At 39.9% G+C, this 18,943-nt stretch overlaps 1 protein-coding gene across 2 annotated transcripts; it reads right to left on the reverse strand.

Annotated features, from left to right (window-relative positions):
- Positions 1 to 36: 36 nt before the first annotated feature.
- On the reverse strand, positions 37 to 10,780 carry LOC115360458 (receptor-interacting serine/threonine-protein kinase 3-like). Of its 2 annotated transcripts, XM_030053382.1 has the most exons (12): positions 10,709 to 10,780; positions 3,687 to 3,880; positions 3,248 to 3,569; positions 3,006 to 3,133; positions 2,859 to 2,908; positions 2,347 to 2,505; positions 2,066 to 2,148; positions 1,904 to 1,967; positions 1,732 to 1,796; positions 1,343 to 1,382; positions 676 to 915; positions 37 to 581 (listed from the first exon to the last, which is right to left on the reverse strand). In XM_030053382.1, exons 2-12 carry the CDS (start codon positions 3,839 to 3,841, stop codon positions 571 to 573), a joined length of 1,317 nt encoding a protein of 438 aa, XP_029909242.1. In that variant the 5' UTR covers positions 3,842 to 3,880; positions 10,709 to 10,780; the 3' UTR covers positions 37 to 570. The 2 variants fall into 2 exon arrangements, with proteins under 2 accessions (XP_029909242.1, XP_029909241.1); XM_030053381.1 differs by having other exon boundaries at positions 37 to 915.
- Positions 10,781 to 18,943: the final 8,163 nt, after the last annotated feature.

Below are 18,943 nucleotides of genomic sequence, written 5' to 3' on the forward strand. Positions count from 1 at the left end.
TTTTTTTGTTGATGTTATTGTAATCACTTTGCCCTTTGGTTGAAAACACTGTAAAACACTGTATAGATTAGGTATTTATCTATCTCTGAATTTATTTTACAAACTTTTTAATTACAAAACAGAGTGACACCTCTTTCTAGAATGAACAACAGTACACATACAAATGCTGCAGCACAGACCCCAGTGGGCCTTATTTTTACCAGTGATTTTTGGCTCACAGCTATTACAAAATATGCAAAATTAAAAGTAATGGAAACAAAAAATATGTTGCTTTACATAACAGTACAATTGATGTAGTTTTACAGTTACAAAATAATATAACAATAAAAAAAAAAAAAAAAAAAAAAAAAAAAAAATCACAGGTCATGGCTGATCCATTTTGATCTCCGGGTGGACCATGTCTCCAGGGTCATAGCTGATTCATCGTCTGCTGAAATATCCAGAGATCCCGCAGTCACTAAATTCATGACAAACTATTGATCGTGTGGCTTGTCTCATGTAGATACAGCAACTTCAATCAATTGTTTGTCACCCACTGCAAGTAAGCCAGTACTTGCTTTGCTCTGAATATCAGGAGCTACCTAATGGAGGCAAATAATTCCAGTTAATGGCCTTGCATAATAATTTTTCGACATTCAAAGTATCTTGTCTGACCACTTTAAGAGTGAACCTTACTGAGGTTCTCTAGTAGAAGTGGCTCATTTTTGCAGAGGGCGTCATAGAAGGCTGCTTTGACCTTTAACCCTCCTGAGCGCAGAGTTTTATATAGCTCCCTCATTTTCTCCTGGTCTGTCGTTTTAGCTTCAATCCGTGAGTAGGCCTCAGGGTGGACCATGTTCCCAAGGTCGTCTATGATTGGCATTACCATGGACGTTAGTTGAATTAACTTTGCCCTCTGAGTGTCCACGAACTTTCCTATTTTTGAAAAGAGAGGAATCAAAGTAAGAAAAGTAAGGTAAGCCACTGGGTCTAGTTGTGAATATGACCCTTCTACTGTAGATGCCACAGCAATAGCTTGCCCATTTGTTGTTTTTAAAATATAAAAAGATGGATTCACTGGAAAATTGCTGCAAACTGTAAGAGTAAAACAAAAAGATAAAGCTAAGTACATGTCAAAGTATAATTTTTTTATGCAACTTTATGCATAGATTTCAAATTTTTTGACCATTAACAAGGTCAAAAATCCTATCTTTCTCTATTTGTCTGTCTCAGACTACTACTGAGACCCAATTAAGTTTTAAAGACCATTAAAAGCTACAATACATTTAATGGAAATCATTTGCAATAGTGTGAGTCTCACTTTGTGGGCATAGATCAGGAACCAAAATTTTAACATCCTCACCTTTATCTTCAATACGTAGTTTCACTGGATCCACTGAATCCTGTTAGCAAAACAAAATAAAAACAATTTAAGTCTATATTATATAATTTCACCGTTTTCATAATAACAATATTGTATGGTATTTAGTTAGCGGTATTTAGTTGTTCTCAAACTCAATTTCTACAAGGATTGTTGATTGTTGTTTTTCTTTGTTTGTTTCATTTTATTTCATTTTGTGTATTCTTTATGACTGCAGGGTGGAATCATACATAGAGATATGGTATTAAACATGCAGTCCATTCTTACCAAAATAAGATTTCTTTGAATACAGTGTTTCATTGACAAGAATAACTTAATTACCAGCACATTACAACCATGATGAGGGACCACCTGAGAAAAAAGTGCATTACCATTGTTGAAGCATCCTCAGATCTTGCAAAATTGGGATAATCCACTGTATCATTTGACCGTGCCGCTAGAAAAAAGCAGACATTTCTGCACTGAGTTGCATTGTGGGCATTAAGGAAACAGTTACGATATATATATATTCAATCCCAGCCAAGATGTTGTAAAGATATGTACCTGGAGGCTGAGAGAGAGAACTTGGTGCAGTCGCGTATGACGGCAAATGATTGTTTCCTGACTCCTAGAGGAAGATAAAATTATGCATGAGTAATCCAGCAATTTATTTAATGTCACCTTCACCAAATAAAGATAAGTTAAATAATTAATTAACTTAAGTACCAGCTTCATTAAGACTTGATTGACGGCATCACGAATTCCATTCTTATGCCTACTGTACACACACTCTGTCACATCAAGGCAGTCTGAAACAAAAGCCAATATTTTATTAAATTTTGTAATACAGAGGGCAGAATGTGTCAGAAGTGTAAATACTGCAGGTTGAATAAACGCTAAAAAGCAGCACTCTATCAAAACTTAAGCATTTAGAATAATCCTACTTGATTCTCAAGTGCAAAAAGTACAATTGTCAGTTAGGTGACCATCAGTATAAAGACACAAACCTATGAATGGAGGCCTGTTAGAGGGCTCCCGATCCCAGCATTTCACCATGAGGTCAGCCAGCTCACTGATCCCATCTGCCTGTATCCTGTTGATTTCATCGCAGGGTGGTCTTTTATTCTGCCCAGCCGTCCACAACTCCACACGACTGGTATTGGCATCTACATGAGTTACAGTGAAGACAAAATACATTCAGGCACTCAAATGTACTACGCGCTACCTTCCTATCCTGGCTCCTATTTTGTCATATCCCAGAATATGCTGGGGTGTTTTCTATCAGGATGCTTTTGCATGAACAGTATGTAACACATTTTACAGACATGCATAATTCTTAAAAACTCTCCAAAAAGATACTGCAGTTTCTTTGAGAAAAGGAATAAAATGGGTAAATTTAAACAGGCCCCCAATATCTTGCGTTTACACATGTAAGAGCTACACAGATGTCGCCCCTACGCACCATTCATAAAATTATGAGAACTTGGAATAAAAATGAGTTAAAATAGCCCTCATTTACCTGGATAGGGCTCTTTACCGGTGAGAATTGACCAGAGAAGTATACCATAGCTGATAAAGAAAAAAAAACATATATTTTGGTATACATTTATTATACATGTAAAACTATTTTCAAACAGTATATTACAATACTCATTTGAGAATTGACCTGTAGATGTCATAAGCAGGAACAGGCTGGTATGTTTCAGCAAAAGCCTCTGGGGCCGTGTAGGCTAACGTCCCTCCTTCCAGCACTGTTGTATCTGTGCTACTGTTGGAAAGGCCAAAATCTGCGAGCTACACAGCGAGAGGAAAAACATGACATGGGAGCATTAGAGAGAGATTTAAGAACAACCTCAATCAATCCTCCGTTTAATAGAAGTATCAAAATTTAGGGTCATATCAGCCTACCTTGGCATTGAGGCTTTGATCCAGCAGCACATTACTGGGCTTCAGGTCTGTGTGCAGAAGATGTGCTATTTCGTGGAGGAAGTTCATGCCAAGAGCAACCTGGTGGGCCAACCGGAAGGCCAGGGGCCACGGTGGACGACATAACTGCAGGAGGGACCGCAGGGTGCCCCTTTCCATGAACTCCATGACTATACCCATTTGCATGTCAGATCCCATATCTGGTGGACAGCCCTGATACAGTCCAAAAACCTGCAGCACAAAAGGACTGTCAGCCTTAACCAGGTGACTGGCCTCTCGCTGTAGGGCCTCATCCCTGATGGAGCTGGAGTGAGGTAGGGCACAGGTTAGGAGTTGGTAAGTTTTGGAAGGTTCATTCAGAAAAGGTAGATGATTATCAAGCAAAATCACAGATAGATCAGATATTTATTATTCTCCGTACCCTTCACAATAACGAGACAGCTTAATGGCCACATCAATCTTCAGGGTCTTATACCTCGCCTTGTAAACCTGCCCAAACCCCCCTGAGCCAATCAACTGCCAGTCCTCCAGGCTCTCATCTTCAATCAGCTTAGCCTTGTGGCTCGGTAGTGCCATCTCTTGATGAAACAAGGCAGAGCAATGGTAGTCTCAATTCTAGGAAACACACAAAGAAATAATCATGCAGTGGTTAATATGGCATTATTAGATATCCAAATCACAACACATGTATAAACAGGCAATGACTGCTCACACAGTTTCATTGTATGGGCATACAATGTAATGTATGCTCTTCTCACTGCTAGTGTATCCTTGTTTCTTTACATAGAGATTATGGAATCTGAATATGAAATTTTGTGTTGTGTTGTTTGTGTTGTGGTGGCCTCCACTTAGGGAAAGCCAATGACGGTAGGCTGAATTTAGTTCTGCTGATGTAACTGAGTTGGTCACTGTAGGCCCATAAGAGAGTAAAGAATGATAAGTAGGGTGCTTTACAGCATCTGGAGTAAATTCTTCTTGGGTCGCAATGTTTGCAGGGCAACATATTAATTTCTGTTCTATGGGATCCTGCAGCTGCTGTTCTGCCTCCTATTAAATGCTGGATAGTTGCTTCGTTTTAGTGAGTGCTTCTTTGCCACCAGCTTGTGCTTCCAACCTATGGAGGCGTTAAGTGTGGGTAAGTTATAAAACATTTCAGTATTTATTTTTACCTGGTTTGCTGACATAAACTTGCTGTAAACCACTTTCACATTTTCACAGCCATCTTGATGCAAAATAGCAGGTGAACACAGGTTGTTAATCAAATCAAGTTCTGTTCCATTTAATGTAGCAGAGCCTTTCCTGTGAGCCGACCCAAATGGAACAGAACCTTCATTAGTATCACTGGTAACACAGGATTGCCCTGTTTCATGTCAAATGACTACTGTGAAAAAAGTCTATACTTGTTGCTTCATTGTGTTTTTTAGACTCATTTAGGTAAGCTGAGTGCTGCTGGGTGGTGTGAGCCACCTTGGTGAGGTCCCTTTGCTGCATGCTGTGACTGGAGCACTGGGCACCTTGGATAACTTTGTTTGCTGTGGTGAGTTTTGTGCACCCCGTTGGACAGTCTACCCCCTTTGGCAGACTCAGCCACCACAGCTTTTAATTAATGGTACTTGGCTAATTTGTATTATCTGAGATTAAATCAATTTCTTAAAGAGTCTGTTCTAAAATATATAAATATATTCTCCAGTTCTCCCAAGGATGTTTGCTTTGGCCTTCGCCTTACCACTGCTATTGAATCGCTACTCTGTTTATTCTGAGTGAATGAACTTGTGTGTGTATTTCACCTGAATTAGTCTCGAGTGTGAATGGAGTTGTTAACTCCCCAGCATGGTACAGCTTATTATCACTGTAATCCATCTAAGTAAACTGGAATTGGGCCTAACCGCTGTCCACGTGTGACTGTGTTACAACAACCCGTTGGACAAGTTTGTTTGTCAACCAGTTTATTTATAATCTGTTTGACAGGGAAGTCATACCATTTAGTGACACCTTGGAGGAAGACTGCAGACTTGGTGGGGCAGTTGCTATGGCTTAGCTGCAGTTTAGGGTTGAAGACTAGTTTAAACCTGAGATGTCTGGAACAATTCACATGGTCTTTTAACCCCACTGCTGTGTACTCAGACCTAGTTACTGTGTCTTCGCCTAAAAGTCACTAACTCACTGTATCTGAGGTTTAAACTAAACCTGCTACACACACGATGTAACTGAAGTTCAATCTTTAATAATTTAAAAAAAAGGTATCTCTTGCCACGACATAGCAGTTGCTTCTGTGTAAGCCAAATGCAACACTCAATACATTTAAATTGAGACACTTCAATAAGTAAGCCAAGAGACTCTGCCAAACTGTTACGTCAGAACAATTGTGAATGGGCCCAACAAAAAAAAAAAAAAAAAAAAAAAAAAAAAAAAGTGAATTTCCTTCGGGATGAATAAAGTATCTATCTATCTATCTATCTATCTATCTATCTACAACCACAAGGGTGTTATTTTTAATGCAGATGCCCCATTGGGCCTGCTGGTGGTGCTAGAGGAAGGTCATAGAGATGCCCCAATTGCAAAGTTTCATCCTGGAGCCAACATGAATGTGGTCAACAAAATTCATGGTGATCCAACGAATGGATTTGGAGATATGCCTGTCTGGACCTCACTGCTGACCCACTGACTGTCATAGTGACATAGGACACTTCCCAGCATTCCCTGCATTTGTTGTCTGGTCCAGTGAGAACTCAGTCACCTGATTGCACTAATGCACAAACATCATGCTCATTGAATTGTGCTACTGAATTGTGCTACTTAACGACTGATTTCTTTCCCATAGATCTAAATCTGGATGTTACTAGAGGGCAGTCTTTGTGTCTGAAGGTTGTACCATGAGAGGGTGTAATTGTTTAACTGTATCATGCAGTACAACTGCATGGAAATATTTACAGTCATATTTCTTATTTAGGCAAGAACCTTTTTTTAGTCACCCATCTGTATGTTATATTTTTAATGTTTTTGTTTGCAAGAATCAAAGTGCACATTGCCTACAAATTATAAAATATATGTGGGTAATTCTTCAATTTGGGTAACTTTTCAGTCCCTGGCCTAAAATTTCATGAAAAAAATTAAAATCATATTAGGTTTTGTCACATTTGCTAAGTAGCAATAAAATTAACCCTGAACTTTTTTATTGTCTCTTTGTCATGTATTTTTATACTTTTTTAAATGTGTTTTATGTCAAATTTTCAGTGCTTTGGCCATGTCCCCAGCCCAGAGTGTGGTACTTCAACTATGTTATAAAGTGAAAAAAAGTTTAAAAATAACTAAATTTTTACATTATACTTCTTCAAAACAAGTTGAATAAATAAATTTCACATAGATATTTCATTTTAATGTGCCATATGTGGGTTTTCTCAAACAAAATATGGCTGTCCCTAAGTACTGTGGTCATTACCATCACTTTGAACAAATCACAGAATAATAAAGTTTTTCCAAAATCAGTTCACTTCACTCATCTGCATATGTGAAGAGGCAGATGAGCACATGGCTGTCAAGAGGAAAGTTTGACATTTTGATCATCAGAAATGTAAGTAAATTCAAGATTTATATAGGGTGACAGTAGAGTATGTTTATTACACGTCATTACCAAATAAGCTTCAATGTTGTTATTTTAGTGTAGTTTTATGAAAATTTGCTCTGTTTGTGTGTAGCTAGAGTGCATTTTATGCTAGCTGTTGGGTTAGCCTTGCCAAGTCATACAATGAGCTATTTTTTACCAGGAAAGTAAGAAATGTCATTACCATCACACGTCATTACCACCACACAATAAGCTGTGATGGTAAAGACAAACTGTGGTGGTGATGACATTTCTTTTTTTTTCTTGCCTCATACTCAATGATTTTTCCTTATTTAATGGAGATAACTGAGTAAAGATAAAATTCACAGATATACAATACAGGCCAAAAGTTTAGACACACCTCATTCAATGCGTTTTCTTTATTTTCATGACTATTTACATTGTAGATTCTCACTGAAGGAATCAAAACTATGAATGAACACGTGGAGTTATGTACTTAACAAAAAAAGGTGAAATAACTGAAAACATGTTTTATATTCTAGTTTCTTCAAAATAGCCACCCTTTGCTCTGATTACTGCTTTGCACACTCTTGGCATTCTCTCGATGAGCTTCAAGAGGTAGTCACCTGAAATGGTTCAATTTTGAATAAATCCCCAACAGTGTCACCAGCAAAACACCCCCACACCATCACACCTCCTCCTCCATGCTTCACAGTGGGAACCAGGCATGTGGAATCCATCCGTTCACCTTTTCTGTGTCTCAAAAAGACACGGCGGTTGGAGCCAAAGATCTCAAATTTGGACTCATCAGACCAAAGCACAGATTTCCACTGGTCTAATGTCCATTCCTTGTGTTTCTTGGCCCAAACAAATCTCTTCTGCTTGTTGCCTCTCCTTAGCAGTGGTTTCCTAGCAGCTATTTGACCATGAAGGCCTGATTCGCGCAGTCTCCTCTTAACAGTTGTTCTAGAGATGGGTCTGCTGCTAGAACTCTGTGTGGCATTTATCTGGTCTCTGATCTGAGCTGCTGTTAACTTGCGATTTCTGAGGCTGGTGACTCAGATGAACTTGTCCTCAGAAGCAGAGGTGACTCTTGGTCTTCCTTTCCTGGGTCGGTCCTCATGTGTGCCAGTTTCGTTGTAGCGCTTGATGGTTTTTGCGACTCCACTTGGGGACACATTTAAAGTTTTTGCAATTTTCCGGACTGACTGACCTTCATTTCTTAAAGTAATGATGGCCACTCGTTTTTCTTTAGTTAGCTGATTGGTTCTTGCCATAATATGAATTTTAACAGTTGTCCAATAGGGCTGTCGGCTGTGTAGTAACCTGACTTCTGCACAACACAACTGATGGTCCCAACCCCATTGATAAAGCAAGAAATTCCACTAATTAACCCTGATAAGGCACACTTGTGCAGTGAAAACCATTTCAGGTGACTACCTCTTGAAGCTCATCGAGAGAATGCCAAGAGTGTGCAAAGCAGTAATCAGAGCAAAGGGTGGCTATTTTGAAGAAACTCGAATATAATACATGTTTTCAGTTATTTCACCTTTTTTTGTTAAGTATATAACTCCACGTGTTCATTCATAGTTTTGATTCCTTCAGTGAGAATCTACAATGTAAATAGTCCTGAAAATAAAGAAAACGCATTGAATGAGAAGGTGTGTTCAAACTTTTGGCCTGTACTGTATTATCAATGTCTAGTACACATTTTGACTATTTTGACACTGGGGTTTTAGATGCGGTCAATTTGGGCCCTGGCTTCTATAAAACATATGTGTCTGTCTTTGTCTGTGTGTGTGTGTGTGTGTGTGTGTGATTTTCTGGAGGTTTAACCCCAAGGATAATATGTGTTAAAATTTTTAAATAACAGCTGTGTTAAATAACATTATTGAATAACATTTTTCTGCACCAACTCATAAATATTATGTCTGAATATTTTATAAAGGCCTCACGTGTCTTTTAAAATAAATTCATACATTTTCTCTTAATAGGCTACAGTTAATTCAACATGACACCAAAAACAACTGCGCAAAGGTCAAAAACATTAACGTTAACTGTTTTGTAACAAGGTAATAAACATTTTCTATTTCAAAAGGTGGATTTGATTCATTTTTACATTAGCTGTTTGTATCAAATGTCATTACCAAAACATTTTGTCATTACCGCAACACACAGTCATTACCACCACAGCGCATATTTTTTGAGAAAAACAAATTTATTAAATAATTTCTATATATTTATTTTGTATTTGTGAGAATTTAACATTTTTTCTTAACATTTTATCCAAAAAATATATAAATTATTAATGTACTGAAAGCATAAATTTAATTGTCAGAGTAGCATCTAACATAATATTGAAATATCAGAACAAACAACTCCTATAAATATGTTTAAAATGAAATAAAAATCATTCTCAGCACAGCTTAGTCAAAATTAATGTTTGAAATTACATGCAATGTTTTAAAAACACCATATTTTCATGTTGTTTTGAAAAATAATTCATTATTTGATGATGTGATGGTAATGACGTTTTGTCCTGACATCTTGGAAAAACCTATAAATATATTAATATATCTGAAATAAATGGTCACAACCATCCACAAGAATGAATTCCTGAGAAAATAAAAGCAATATTCAGATGGATAAAAATATGTTTCTACAAGTTGTATTTTCTTACAATTTAAGAAGTCAAAAGTTGCCTCAATTGAAGAATTACCCATGTAGCCTACACTGGTCTATGTAATGCATATGTTAATTTTCTTACATTTGTTTGGTAAACAGTGAAATGATAAACTAGATAATAAAAAAGTGAGACTAATTCTTTTACAGCATCACACAGAATTTCATGTGCTGTCATTTGAATCATGGTTGTTGGTTAGACCTCTCAGTCCCTCTGGTTTAGCTGCAGCTTAGCTGAGCATGAGCTTGTTCTGATACAGCAGTCACACTGCAGGTTAAACCATGAAATTATTGTTTAGCAGGACTCACTTTTAAACCGCATCTAAGCTGGTGAAATGCTAAGTGACATCTTCAGAATGTCACTATACCAATTATTTGATAGCAAAGCAGTGAAATTCTTAATGGAGGCTTTGGTGCCACTGCAAAAGTAAAACAGGAATTCAGTTCAGCATACAGAACTTATTCCAAAATGTCATACATTAACAAGTTTACAGAAGCTTAAATGTTTAAAGTATCTTTTTTTGGCCTGTAGCCTGAAATAAGGAAAACAATGCAAGCCAACAAAATACTATTTTTTACATAGAAGGAACTGTATGAAATATCTACTAAGTACAGTGGTATAATTATGTGCTCTCATCTTGATTAATAGTCCTGTAAGCATGACTGCAACAATGTGTTGCCCTTTTTAAAATATAGGCTAAACTAAAAAAAAAAAAAAAAAAAAAAAAAAACACTGTGGCAGAGTTGACTGACTTGATTCTTACTGCAGACATCAGCCGAAATATGTATTCCGTGTATGGCGATATGTCTGAAAGTCTGAGGCAGCGCACCGCGGCTGCACACAATAAATCTGTGGGGAAAAAAAAAAAAAAAAAAAAAAAAAAAAAAAAGGGAACTAGTGTGCGGACTGCATTTTGCAAGGTCTGCGCAAAACAATACAGTCCGTACGTAAGAATTTAATTCCACCAATTTCATCGGGATATGACACCTTTGCGTGCAACACTCACTCTACAAAGAACTACATTGTTAATGCACATTTCAGCCTCACACACAACATGCACGGTATGAGACTGAGCGCTGAGTTCACCTCCTATTTCCGTAAGTAAGTTTAAAAAAAAAAAAAAAAGTTTTCCATCCGCTCCAACAACTCCCTGGCGCCTTCCCCTTTAGTATGTTGTTTAAAACTTGCCGGTACTCACCATATTATAATCCCATATGTGTTACTATAGATTATAATGACAACATCAGCGACGAGTCAGTGTCTGCCAGTCATCTCTATTATGGTGGAATTGGATTATGCAACCGATTTCCTGTTTCTACCAGTGTTATCTGCGGTTGAGGGTTGGACTACCTGGTGAATAATCCAGCAAGTTTTACTTTGAGCCTAGTCAAGCAGCATGGTGTGTGGACCAAGGCTGATGTCAGCTACACAGTGTGGCGTTCCGTGTCAGCTCTCTCCCCAACGAGGTTTTAAAGTAACGTTCATTCAAAATTTCATTTAACATTTGCTGTTCAAATGACAGCCAGATATTACATAAATGATACAGTATTCGCTGTAATAATACTTAAAAGATTCTGGTATCATGTAATTCTGAACTACCTTATCATGAAGGACTGGCAGAAAGCATAATGTGAGAGGAAATGGCATGATAATCTGTTTTGTGTGTGTGTGTGTGTGTGTGTGTGTGTGTGTGTGTGTGTGTGTGTGTGTGTGTGTGTGTGTGTGTGTGTGTGTGTGTGTGTGTGCGTGCGTGCTAACACGTGCAGAGTTGGGTGTGTAACTTTCCTAATGCACTCCCAGTTTCATGCTCCAACTTGTGCCTTATCAGGATCTGCAATGGATGACAGTAATAGGATTTTTGTAGTCAGTTTATAGCCAAACAATATATGGTAATATATGGTGTTATATGGTATTAAATAGTAGTATATAAGACATATAAGACAGAATTTGTTTCTCAGTATAATTCTTAACATGGATAATAGTCTCATACTGAGCCAACAACAGATCCTCTTTAAAAAAAAAAAAAAAAAAAAAATGTTTCTCTTCCCCATGTTATTCTTAGTTTCACACTCTGGAGCCGTGCCTGCCTTTCCCATCTGCGTGGGTGAGACGTTTAAAAAATAACCCACTTACACGGGTAAGGCAGCAACAGCATACATGTAGAGTAATCAAATACCGTAATTGACTGAGGGCTGAACAGCTTTTCAAAGCATTATCAAAGCTGCAATATGGCCAAGTGCAAATGCCATTATACTTTATATGAAATGTTTTGACGCTGTAGCAAAACAGTTAAAACATGTGTAATTTACCATATATTGTTCAGCCCTAAGGTGATTACAAAAATCGTTTAACTGTAATCTCCAACACAACAAAGTGTGCACATGTGTTAGTATGCACACATGCACACAATGTATACACAGGGACAGTTGGAGGTGATTGTATGGTCGCAATATTTAGATCTGACCCAGAGCCACTCAGCTGCAGTGAGTTTTGCAATCATTTTATTAATAACATTAATCATTTAATATTAAAATGTACGCATTTGCAATCTGCTTGCAACCTGCTTCCCGATATCTCCTCCTCATCCACTTTGCCTCCAAATCTCTTTCACGCATGAGACAAAAGCCATGCTCAGACTGTTTCTGTCTAAATTATTAATGTCTTAATGCTGCTTTTACTTCTCAAATCTAAAGATCACAGTCTGGAGCGCAGGTGCTTGTAGATATGACGGCTGCAGGGGATCTGAAACTAACCCATAAATACAAACACAGACACACACACACAGGCACACCTTTCATTAAGTGAGCAGAGGTGTATTTACCCACATCCCATGCTCCTTTGCTGTTTCTGATGTGCTCCCTGTCAGCATCGATAGGCGCGGTCTGCTCTCGCTCTCTCCATCTCCATTGCTCTCTCTCCTCCCTCCTCTCCACCCACCTTCATTTACACTCTGCACAGCGTGGACCTCTCACCAGTAGATGCTCTTTCCACTACATCTCTCTCTTTATCTCTTCTCCTTGGTACCCTTAACTCATCCTCTCTTCTCTCAAACTGTCTTTTCACACACTCTCTGTTGCCTTCCCTCCTTTTCTCCCTCTCTCTCTCCTTGTCTCGTGCTGATATATGAGGCAGGGGGATTAGTGTAAGGGGGGAGCTCTTTGCGCTCTTAGCAGCCTGGATCTCTGAGTGAAGTGGTTTCTCTCCCAACCCGGTGAGGAGTGCTTCAGACTGGGGAGCGCCACCGATGTGGGCTGGGTCCTCCGGAGGAGCGGCAGGACAGTGTCAGGAGAAAACGGACAGACTGAAAACCACGTGCACGAGTGTCTAAAAAGCCTGATGTGCTGCTTTGTGTTGTGAGGAGAGCAAACTGGGAAAGAGAGACGGAAGGCAGCAACAGAGGGAGGGGAGTGTTTAGCAGGGGGTGCAGGAGTCACAGGGGGGTTCTGGGGGAGGAGGGTGTGGGGTCTGCAGGGAGTGTATCAAAAGTGAAGAGGAGGAGGGGGGGGTCTGCTCTGCTCTCAGATCAAAGGGAGAGAGGGAGTGCTTTTCGCTCAATCTGAGGAGTCGGAGAGAGACTGGGGAGTCACAGGCTCTCCAGAGACTGTGGTATTACAATTAAAGACCAGAGGGTGTCTGCTGCACCGAGAAAGAGGGAGAGAAGGTTGCTGAGGACAGAGAGTGGGAGGACTGGTCAGCTGGACTGAGAGGAGGCTGCCCAGTGAGTGAAGACTCAAAGGAAGAAGAAGGAGGGAGAAGATAACGAAGGAGGTCCTGTGTCATTTCGTGTCTCAAGAATCCACAGGAGCATCCCATCATGGCCGTCCAGCTCATGCCTGAATCAGCCGTGTGTTTGCTTATGGTGAGTGTTGGATGAGATACAGTATGTTGCTTACAGTATGTGACTTGGTTTGTGTTTCTTGTCTCTGTCTCCCTCTCTTTGTCTTCTTTCTCTTGTCTGTCTCTCAGCTTTCTCAAATGCCCGGCAACTAAAGCAAGTGGTGAGCTGTCATCTCATTAAAAGCGATGCTGCTTGTTTTGCTCCTCCCCTTTACTACTGTCTACCATCCTGAAATCCTCCACTAACTTCCCAGAGAGATTCAGCAGCCACTATCCCACGGCGCAGAAAAGCGTGTCTTTTCATTCAACGCAGAAAACCGTACCTCTAGCTTTGTCTCAAGTGCTCCACGTGCACAACCAGAGCATGCTGCAGTGGTCAGCGGAGGGCGAAATCCCACACACTATTGGAGGCAGAGGGGTGGGGTGCTGAACATGGTGTCCGCATATGTGTGTAATTAAGAATTAAGTGTATGTATTCCTAATGAGACAGTGCATGTATGCGCAGCCTCATTTGTCAGGGTTGAGCCATTGTGTCCATGTCTGCCTGCCAGACTGGATTGCAGACTGGTATGAAAAAAATGAAAGAATGAACACTTTTGAGAATGAAAATGAAAAGATAACAGCAGTAAAAAAAAAAAAAAAATAGCAATGATGGAATTAAATTCTTAAAAGTGTCTGTCATGGTGTGAAGAGAAACATCAATCAACATCAAAACAGCAATTCAGAGCAAGACTGAATCAATTGAAGTGCACATTATAGAAAGAATAGTTTCGCTGCAGCTTATGGTAGAGTATTTATAGGACCTTGTTAGTATAGAGCACATCCCCTCAGTGACATGACACAGATTGGTTTGGCTTGGCCTGGTTCAGATGTGGCCATAGAGAGCAATGACATAGAAACACATAACATGCTAAAAAATCCACTGAATTGCCCTCTGTCCAGCCCGGACAGTCAAACAATGGCATCAGGGCTTTGTGGCATGTGTAGCATACAGATAAGGTACAGACGTCTCTCATGATGAGCTTCAGTGGATTGAATGCTCAGAGTAGTACACGCTGCATGCAGGGTGACTTTGTATGGGAGAGTGTGTTCTGCTCATTCTCATTCTATAGTGCTGGCGTTCTGCAGTCCCAGGGGGAGTCATGCATCGCCGCACTACCTGCTATCTCCACCTGTCATGGCTGTCTGTTACTATGGCGATAGGCCATGCACCTCGCTCAGGGGAGAGGCGAACAGAGGAAGGAGAGGGTTGGACGAAGAGTGCAAAAGATGACGGGCAGGGCAGAGAGAGGAAGATGAAAAGGAAGAGTGCCTGATAAGGGCGGGAATGGGAGGAGATGGAGTGGATGGGAAAGAGGAGGGGGGAGATTGGAGGCAGGCAGATTGTATTTTTCACACAAAAGTGGCATGCTAGAACAAACATTGTCATCTGTGGGGCTGTTTCCACCAAAATAGACAATTTTTCACAGCCCTGTATGGGTTGGAGATGTGAATGGGTTCACCTACCAAGCACAGTATAATATCACTGGCAGACAGTTCCTTATTCCCCTGACTCCATTTTACACTGCCTCTGCATATGTTAGCATTAGCATAGAGGGCGTTTCCTTACAAGTGTTCTTACTGTCAGAGCTGACAGTCTTAAAACTGTCTGGCTGTCAACCCAGATAGCACAGGAAAACTAGCTTACTGTCACAACTGTTTATTGTTACTGCTCAGTTATGATTACAAAATCTATTTTCTCACCATTCAAAATCACATTAAGCTCAGTTGGCAAACAGCTACCCCATTTAGTGTGGAGCTCACCGGCTCTTTTGGTGTTTCCCTTAGTAGGGATTTGTTCAACTGAGCTAAAAAAAAAAAAAAAAAAAAAAAAGACTAAAATGACTGAATTCTGCTTGAATTTTCCTTTAAATACATGCCTTTAAATAGATAGGGATTGCATAACTTATTTAGAAGTTCAGTGATTTGACCATGACATCCATTGAATTTGTATTCACGCGGACATGTTCAATGCTTGAACTCGCTTAAATTATTAATGATAGTTTATGCAGCTTGTGTGTGTGTGTGTGTGTGTGTGTGTGTGTGTGAGAGAGAGAGAGAGAGAGAGAGAGAGTATGTGCATGTGGTTGTGCATGAGCCAAGATAAATATTGATCATGCTTCCTCCCTCTGTGTGTATTAATATTTCAAGTGAAGAAGTGATTATCTCCTGCAGTAATTACAGGAAGTGCTTTTAATAACTCTCACTGACGGCACAACAAATAACCCACATAACCCACAACCTAGATAGATAGATGGATAGATAAATGGGTATTTGGGTATTTGTGCTTGATTTGTTTTGCAATTTGTTTTCCTCTTGTTCCTGTTTCTAATCTCTTGGAGCTTAAAGATTGCAATAATAAAGTAATCAAAGTGTACTTTACACAAAAGTTTCACTGTCTCAAATGAAAATGGATGTGGAAAATCTTGGGGAAGCACAAGGAAAGAGGAACCATAAATAATCATTGGTTCAGTGTCCATGTGGAAGACTACTGTAGAATTCAGTGTTATGTGTGTTCACTGTGCCCTATTCAAGCCCCCTCACACACAACACACACACACACACACACACACACACACATATGCATGTATACATTCAACAAGAGTCTTGCCAACCCCATTTAATTATTTGGCAGGAAGTGACCTCATTCAGTTATCACAAACAGGAAAATGACGTTTGCTTGTGCTCTCACACTCGTCTGTTGTGCCTGATACAAATAAATAAATGCAGCAAATTGTGTTTTAGTTCTCCTCGGGGCTCCATTGGTCTGGAACTAATGTGATTGGCCCAGATGTATAGTAGCTCAGCTATAAAACAGAATGGTCTCATGCCTGTCATAGAGACTGGGCCAAGTGGGGGAGAGCGCTGCTCAGTATGATTGAGCGTCAGAGCCAATATCCTCATATTGTTATGAATGGGTTGGGTCATTAATGTAATATGGCTGGAGGGGGAATAGATGAATGAGCGAGAGGGGATTTTTATTTGATTTCATGTCCTTTATCTTAAGTGATTACATGATCAGCCATGGTATCTCATTGAAACATAACATGCTACCTTTTCATCATACGATTCGTGTTGCAGGGCTCACAAGCTCACAAAAGATGTTAAGGGGATTTCCTGGCATTTCTGCTCATGTGGAGATGATCTCTGAGCAGATGCGGCATTTCTCTCTGTCTGCCTGTATGCCGCTTCGTCTGAAGGGCTTCAGTTTTAGCCGAGGATCTGGAGATCGATAACAAGCCTGTCTCCAGCGAAGACACACGCAGACATGTTGTCATCTGATATTGGAGCAGATAGGATCATGAGCTAGTTGGAATCGCTTGACCTCAACAGTGCTGGCTGTGGCTTTACTGCTGAGATTCCTATCACAGAGATTAGCGACATGGTTCTACCTGCTAGCTCTACTTAATCCCTTTTTACATTGACCTAAAATCCCATTACCATCCGGGACGTGAGCTCAGTGTACACAGGTTAACCTCTTTCATTTCAGTCTTACATTATAAGCCATGCAAAAGTGTTTTAGCTCCAACTGGCTCAGGTATAAGTGGGTCATTCGCTAGTTTGTGACCTGTGTAAGGTACAACAACAAAGAACATGCATTACATTTACAGGTGGGCATGACCATTTAGACTCAGCTAACAAAAATGTGGAATTTGCACGTAATTTAGGATATTAGCGACTATACAAACATAATCCAGTGGTGGAAAAAAGTTTTCGGACACCCTTAAAATTTTACACAATCTCAAATATTATCATGAAATATTTGTGGATAAATCTTTTTTGTGTTTCAAAAGGTGTGGCTGCATTAGACAGATACAAACAAATACAAATTATATTTTTTGTGTTTATTGTTTACAAGAAAAACGAACAAAACTAAATTCTTGACAGTTTAACACACAGAATCTTCTTCCAATTCCTGGCTGTCCAGTTCTTCTGTGCCTGGGCCCAACGACGCCGGGCTAACCTCTGTCTCTCGTTGATCAGGGGCTTCTTGATAGCCTTGTAGGACCTTAAGCCATGATCTAAAAGTCGGCCAGGTACAGTGCGGGTGGAACACTGGACACCAGTTTGGTTTGACCACTGCTGCTGAAGCTCCTGTGATGTCATTCGGCGGTTTTGCCTGCACATGCGGATCAGGATGCGGTCCTTTCTTGCTGAAGAAACCCTTGGATGCCCAGATCTTGGTTTGTCTTCCAAGCTGTTGGTTCGTCTGTATTTCTGCAGAGTGTATCCAGCTGCTGAAGGACTGCATCTGCACTTCCTGGCTATCTGGCGGCAGCTGTACCCTTCCTGGCTGAGAATCTTTATCCTCAGGCTTCTTTCCTGCATTAGGTTCCTTGTTTTAGCCATTTTTGTGTCTCAAAAACTTTCAAATGCGCTGGCTTTATACAGACACAAAGCTTGGCAACAAAAATTGTGTCTTTTAATAAAAAGAACGACCTTCATCACTGGTACCAAAATGACCCTATTCTCAAAGTTTCTTATGTATTTTTATAGAACCAATCAATTTTAAGTTTTTAATGGCTTTTCTAGGATTTGTTTAGTATTTTGGCTGTGACTGTACTAAAAGAAATTGCACTTGAAGACCTAAGAGTGATTCTTAATGCAATATTTCACAAATGCATGGAGTGTCCGAAAACTCTTTTTCCACCACTGTAGACTCAAGTTGAATGTTTATTCCACACATTTGTCAGTTACGTCTACCCTCACTTAAATCATCCTTCCACAGTTGTGATCTTTGCTGCTGTAACCTGTGTAACACAATAATTAACTAATAAATCACCATATTATGTATTGGACCCTGACTTATGTTCACTGTGTAGTTTAATAAGCAACCATCAAGGCGGAAAAAGGCTGGCTCTTTGTCAGGTTGGAGGATTACGACACCAGGTAATGTGGATGTGAAACGTGTAGAAGGCTTCTGCTGATATGAACAATATCACTCACGTCTTATTAGCCGGTAGTCCCTTGGTGTAAAAGTGGTATTACACTTGCTAGACCTGCACCAGAGATAGCAGCATCTTACCTCAGTGATACAACAGAATCCATTTCGATCCTCTGCAGTCACTCGTGTGATTATGTTGGGATGATGATGATGTCATAAATTAATATGTGTGAGGTCTTTATCACTGGCTTTCGCTCCGCTTAAAATCAAAAGTAGGGCAGCTTTACTCTCTGCCACCACGCTCATCAGTGAGCTGATTAGCTCCACTCCTCAGTGCTCCGAGAAGAGCCTGTCTTAGCTATCTCCAAGATGGATAGCGTGGGTGTCACCCTGAACTACAAAATTATATGGCAACAAAACCATAGTGCTAATTAAATATGGATAGCGTAGGTAGACTTGGTTTAAATTGGTCCCTTCTGTGTGGGAGGTAAACAACTTTGTCTACAGAATTGATCATGGCCTCAGTCATTGGGATTTAATTTTTTGATGCAGCTAGTTTTATTAAAAATGCTGTAGTGTCACATGGAATTACACCTATATAGCACTGGGAGGAACTATTTTAGATGATGTTGAAAAAAATGGGAACTCAGTTCGTCTGCATGTTCTGCTCTG

The sequence above is a fragment of the Myripristis murdjan genome, chromosome 6 (assembly GCF_902150065.1).
Source record: "Myripristis murdjan chromosome 6, fMyrMur1.1, whole genome shotgun sequence".
NCBI classification, from domain to species: Eukaryota; Metazoa; Chordata; class Actinopteri; order Holocentriformes; family Holocentridae; genus Myripristis; species Myripristis murdjan.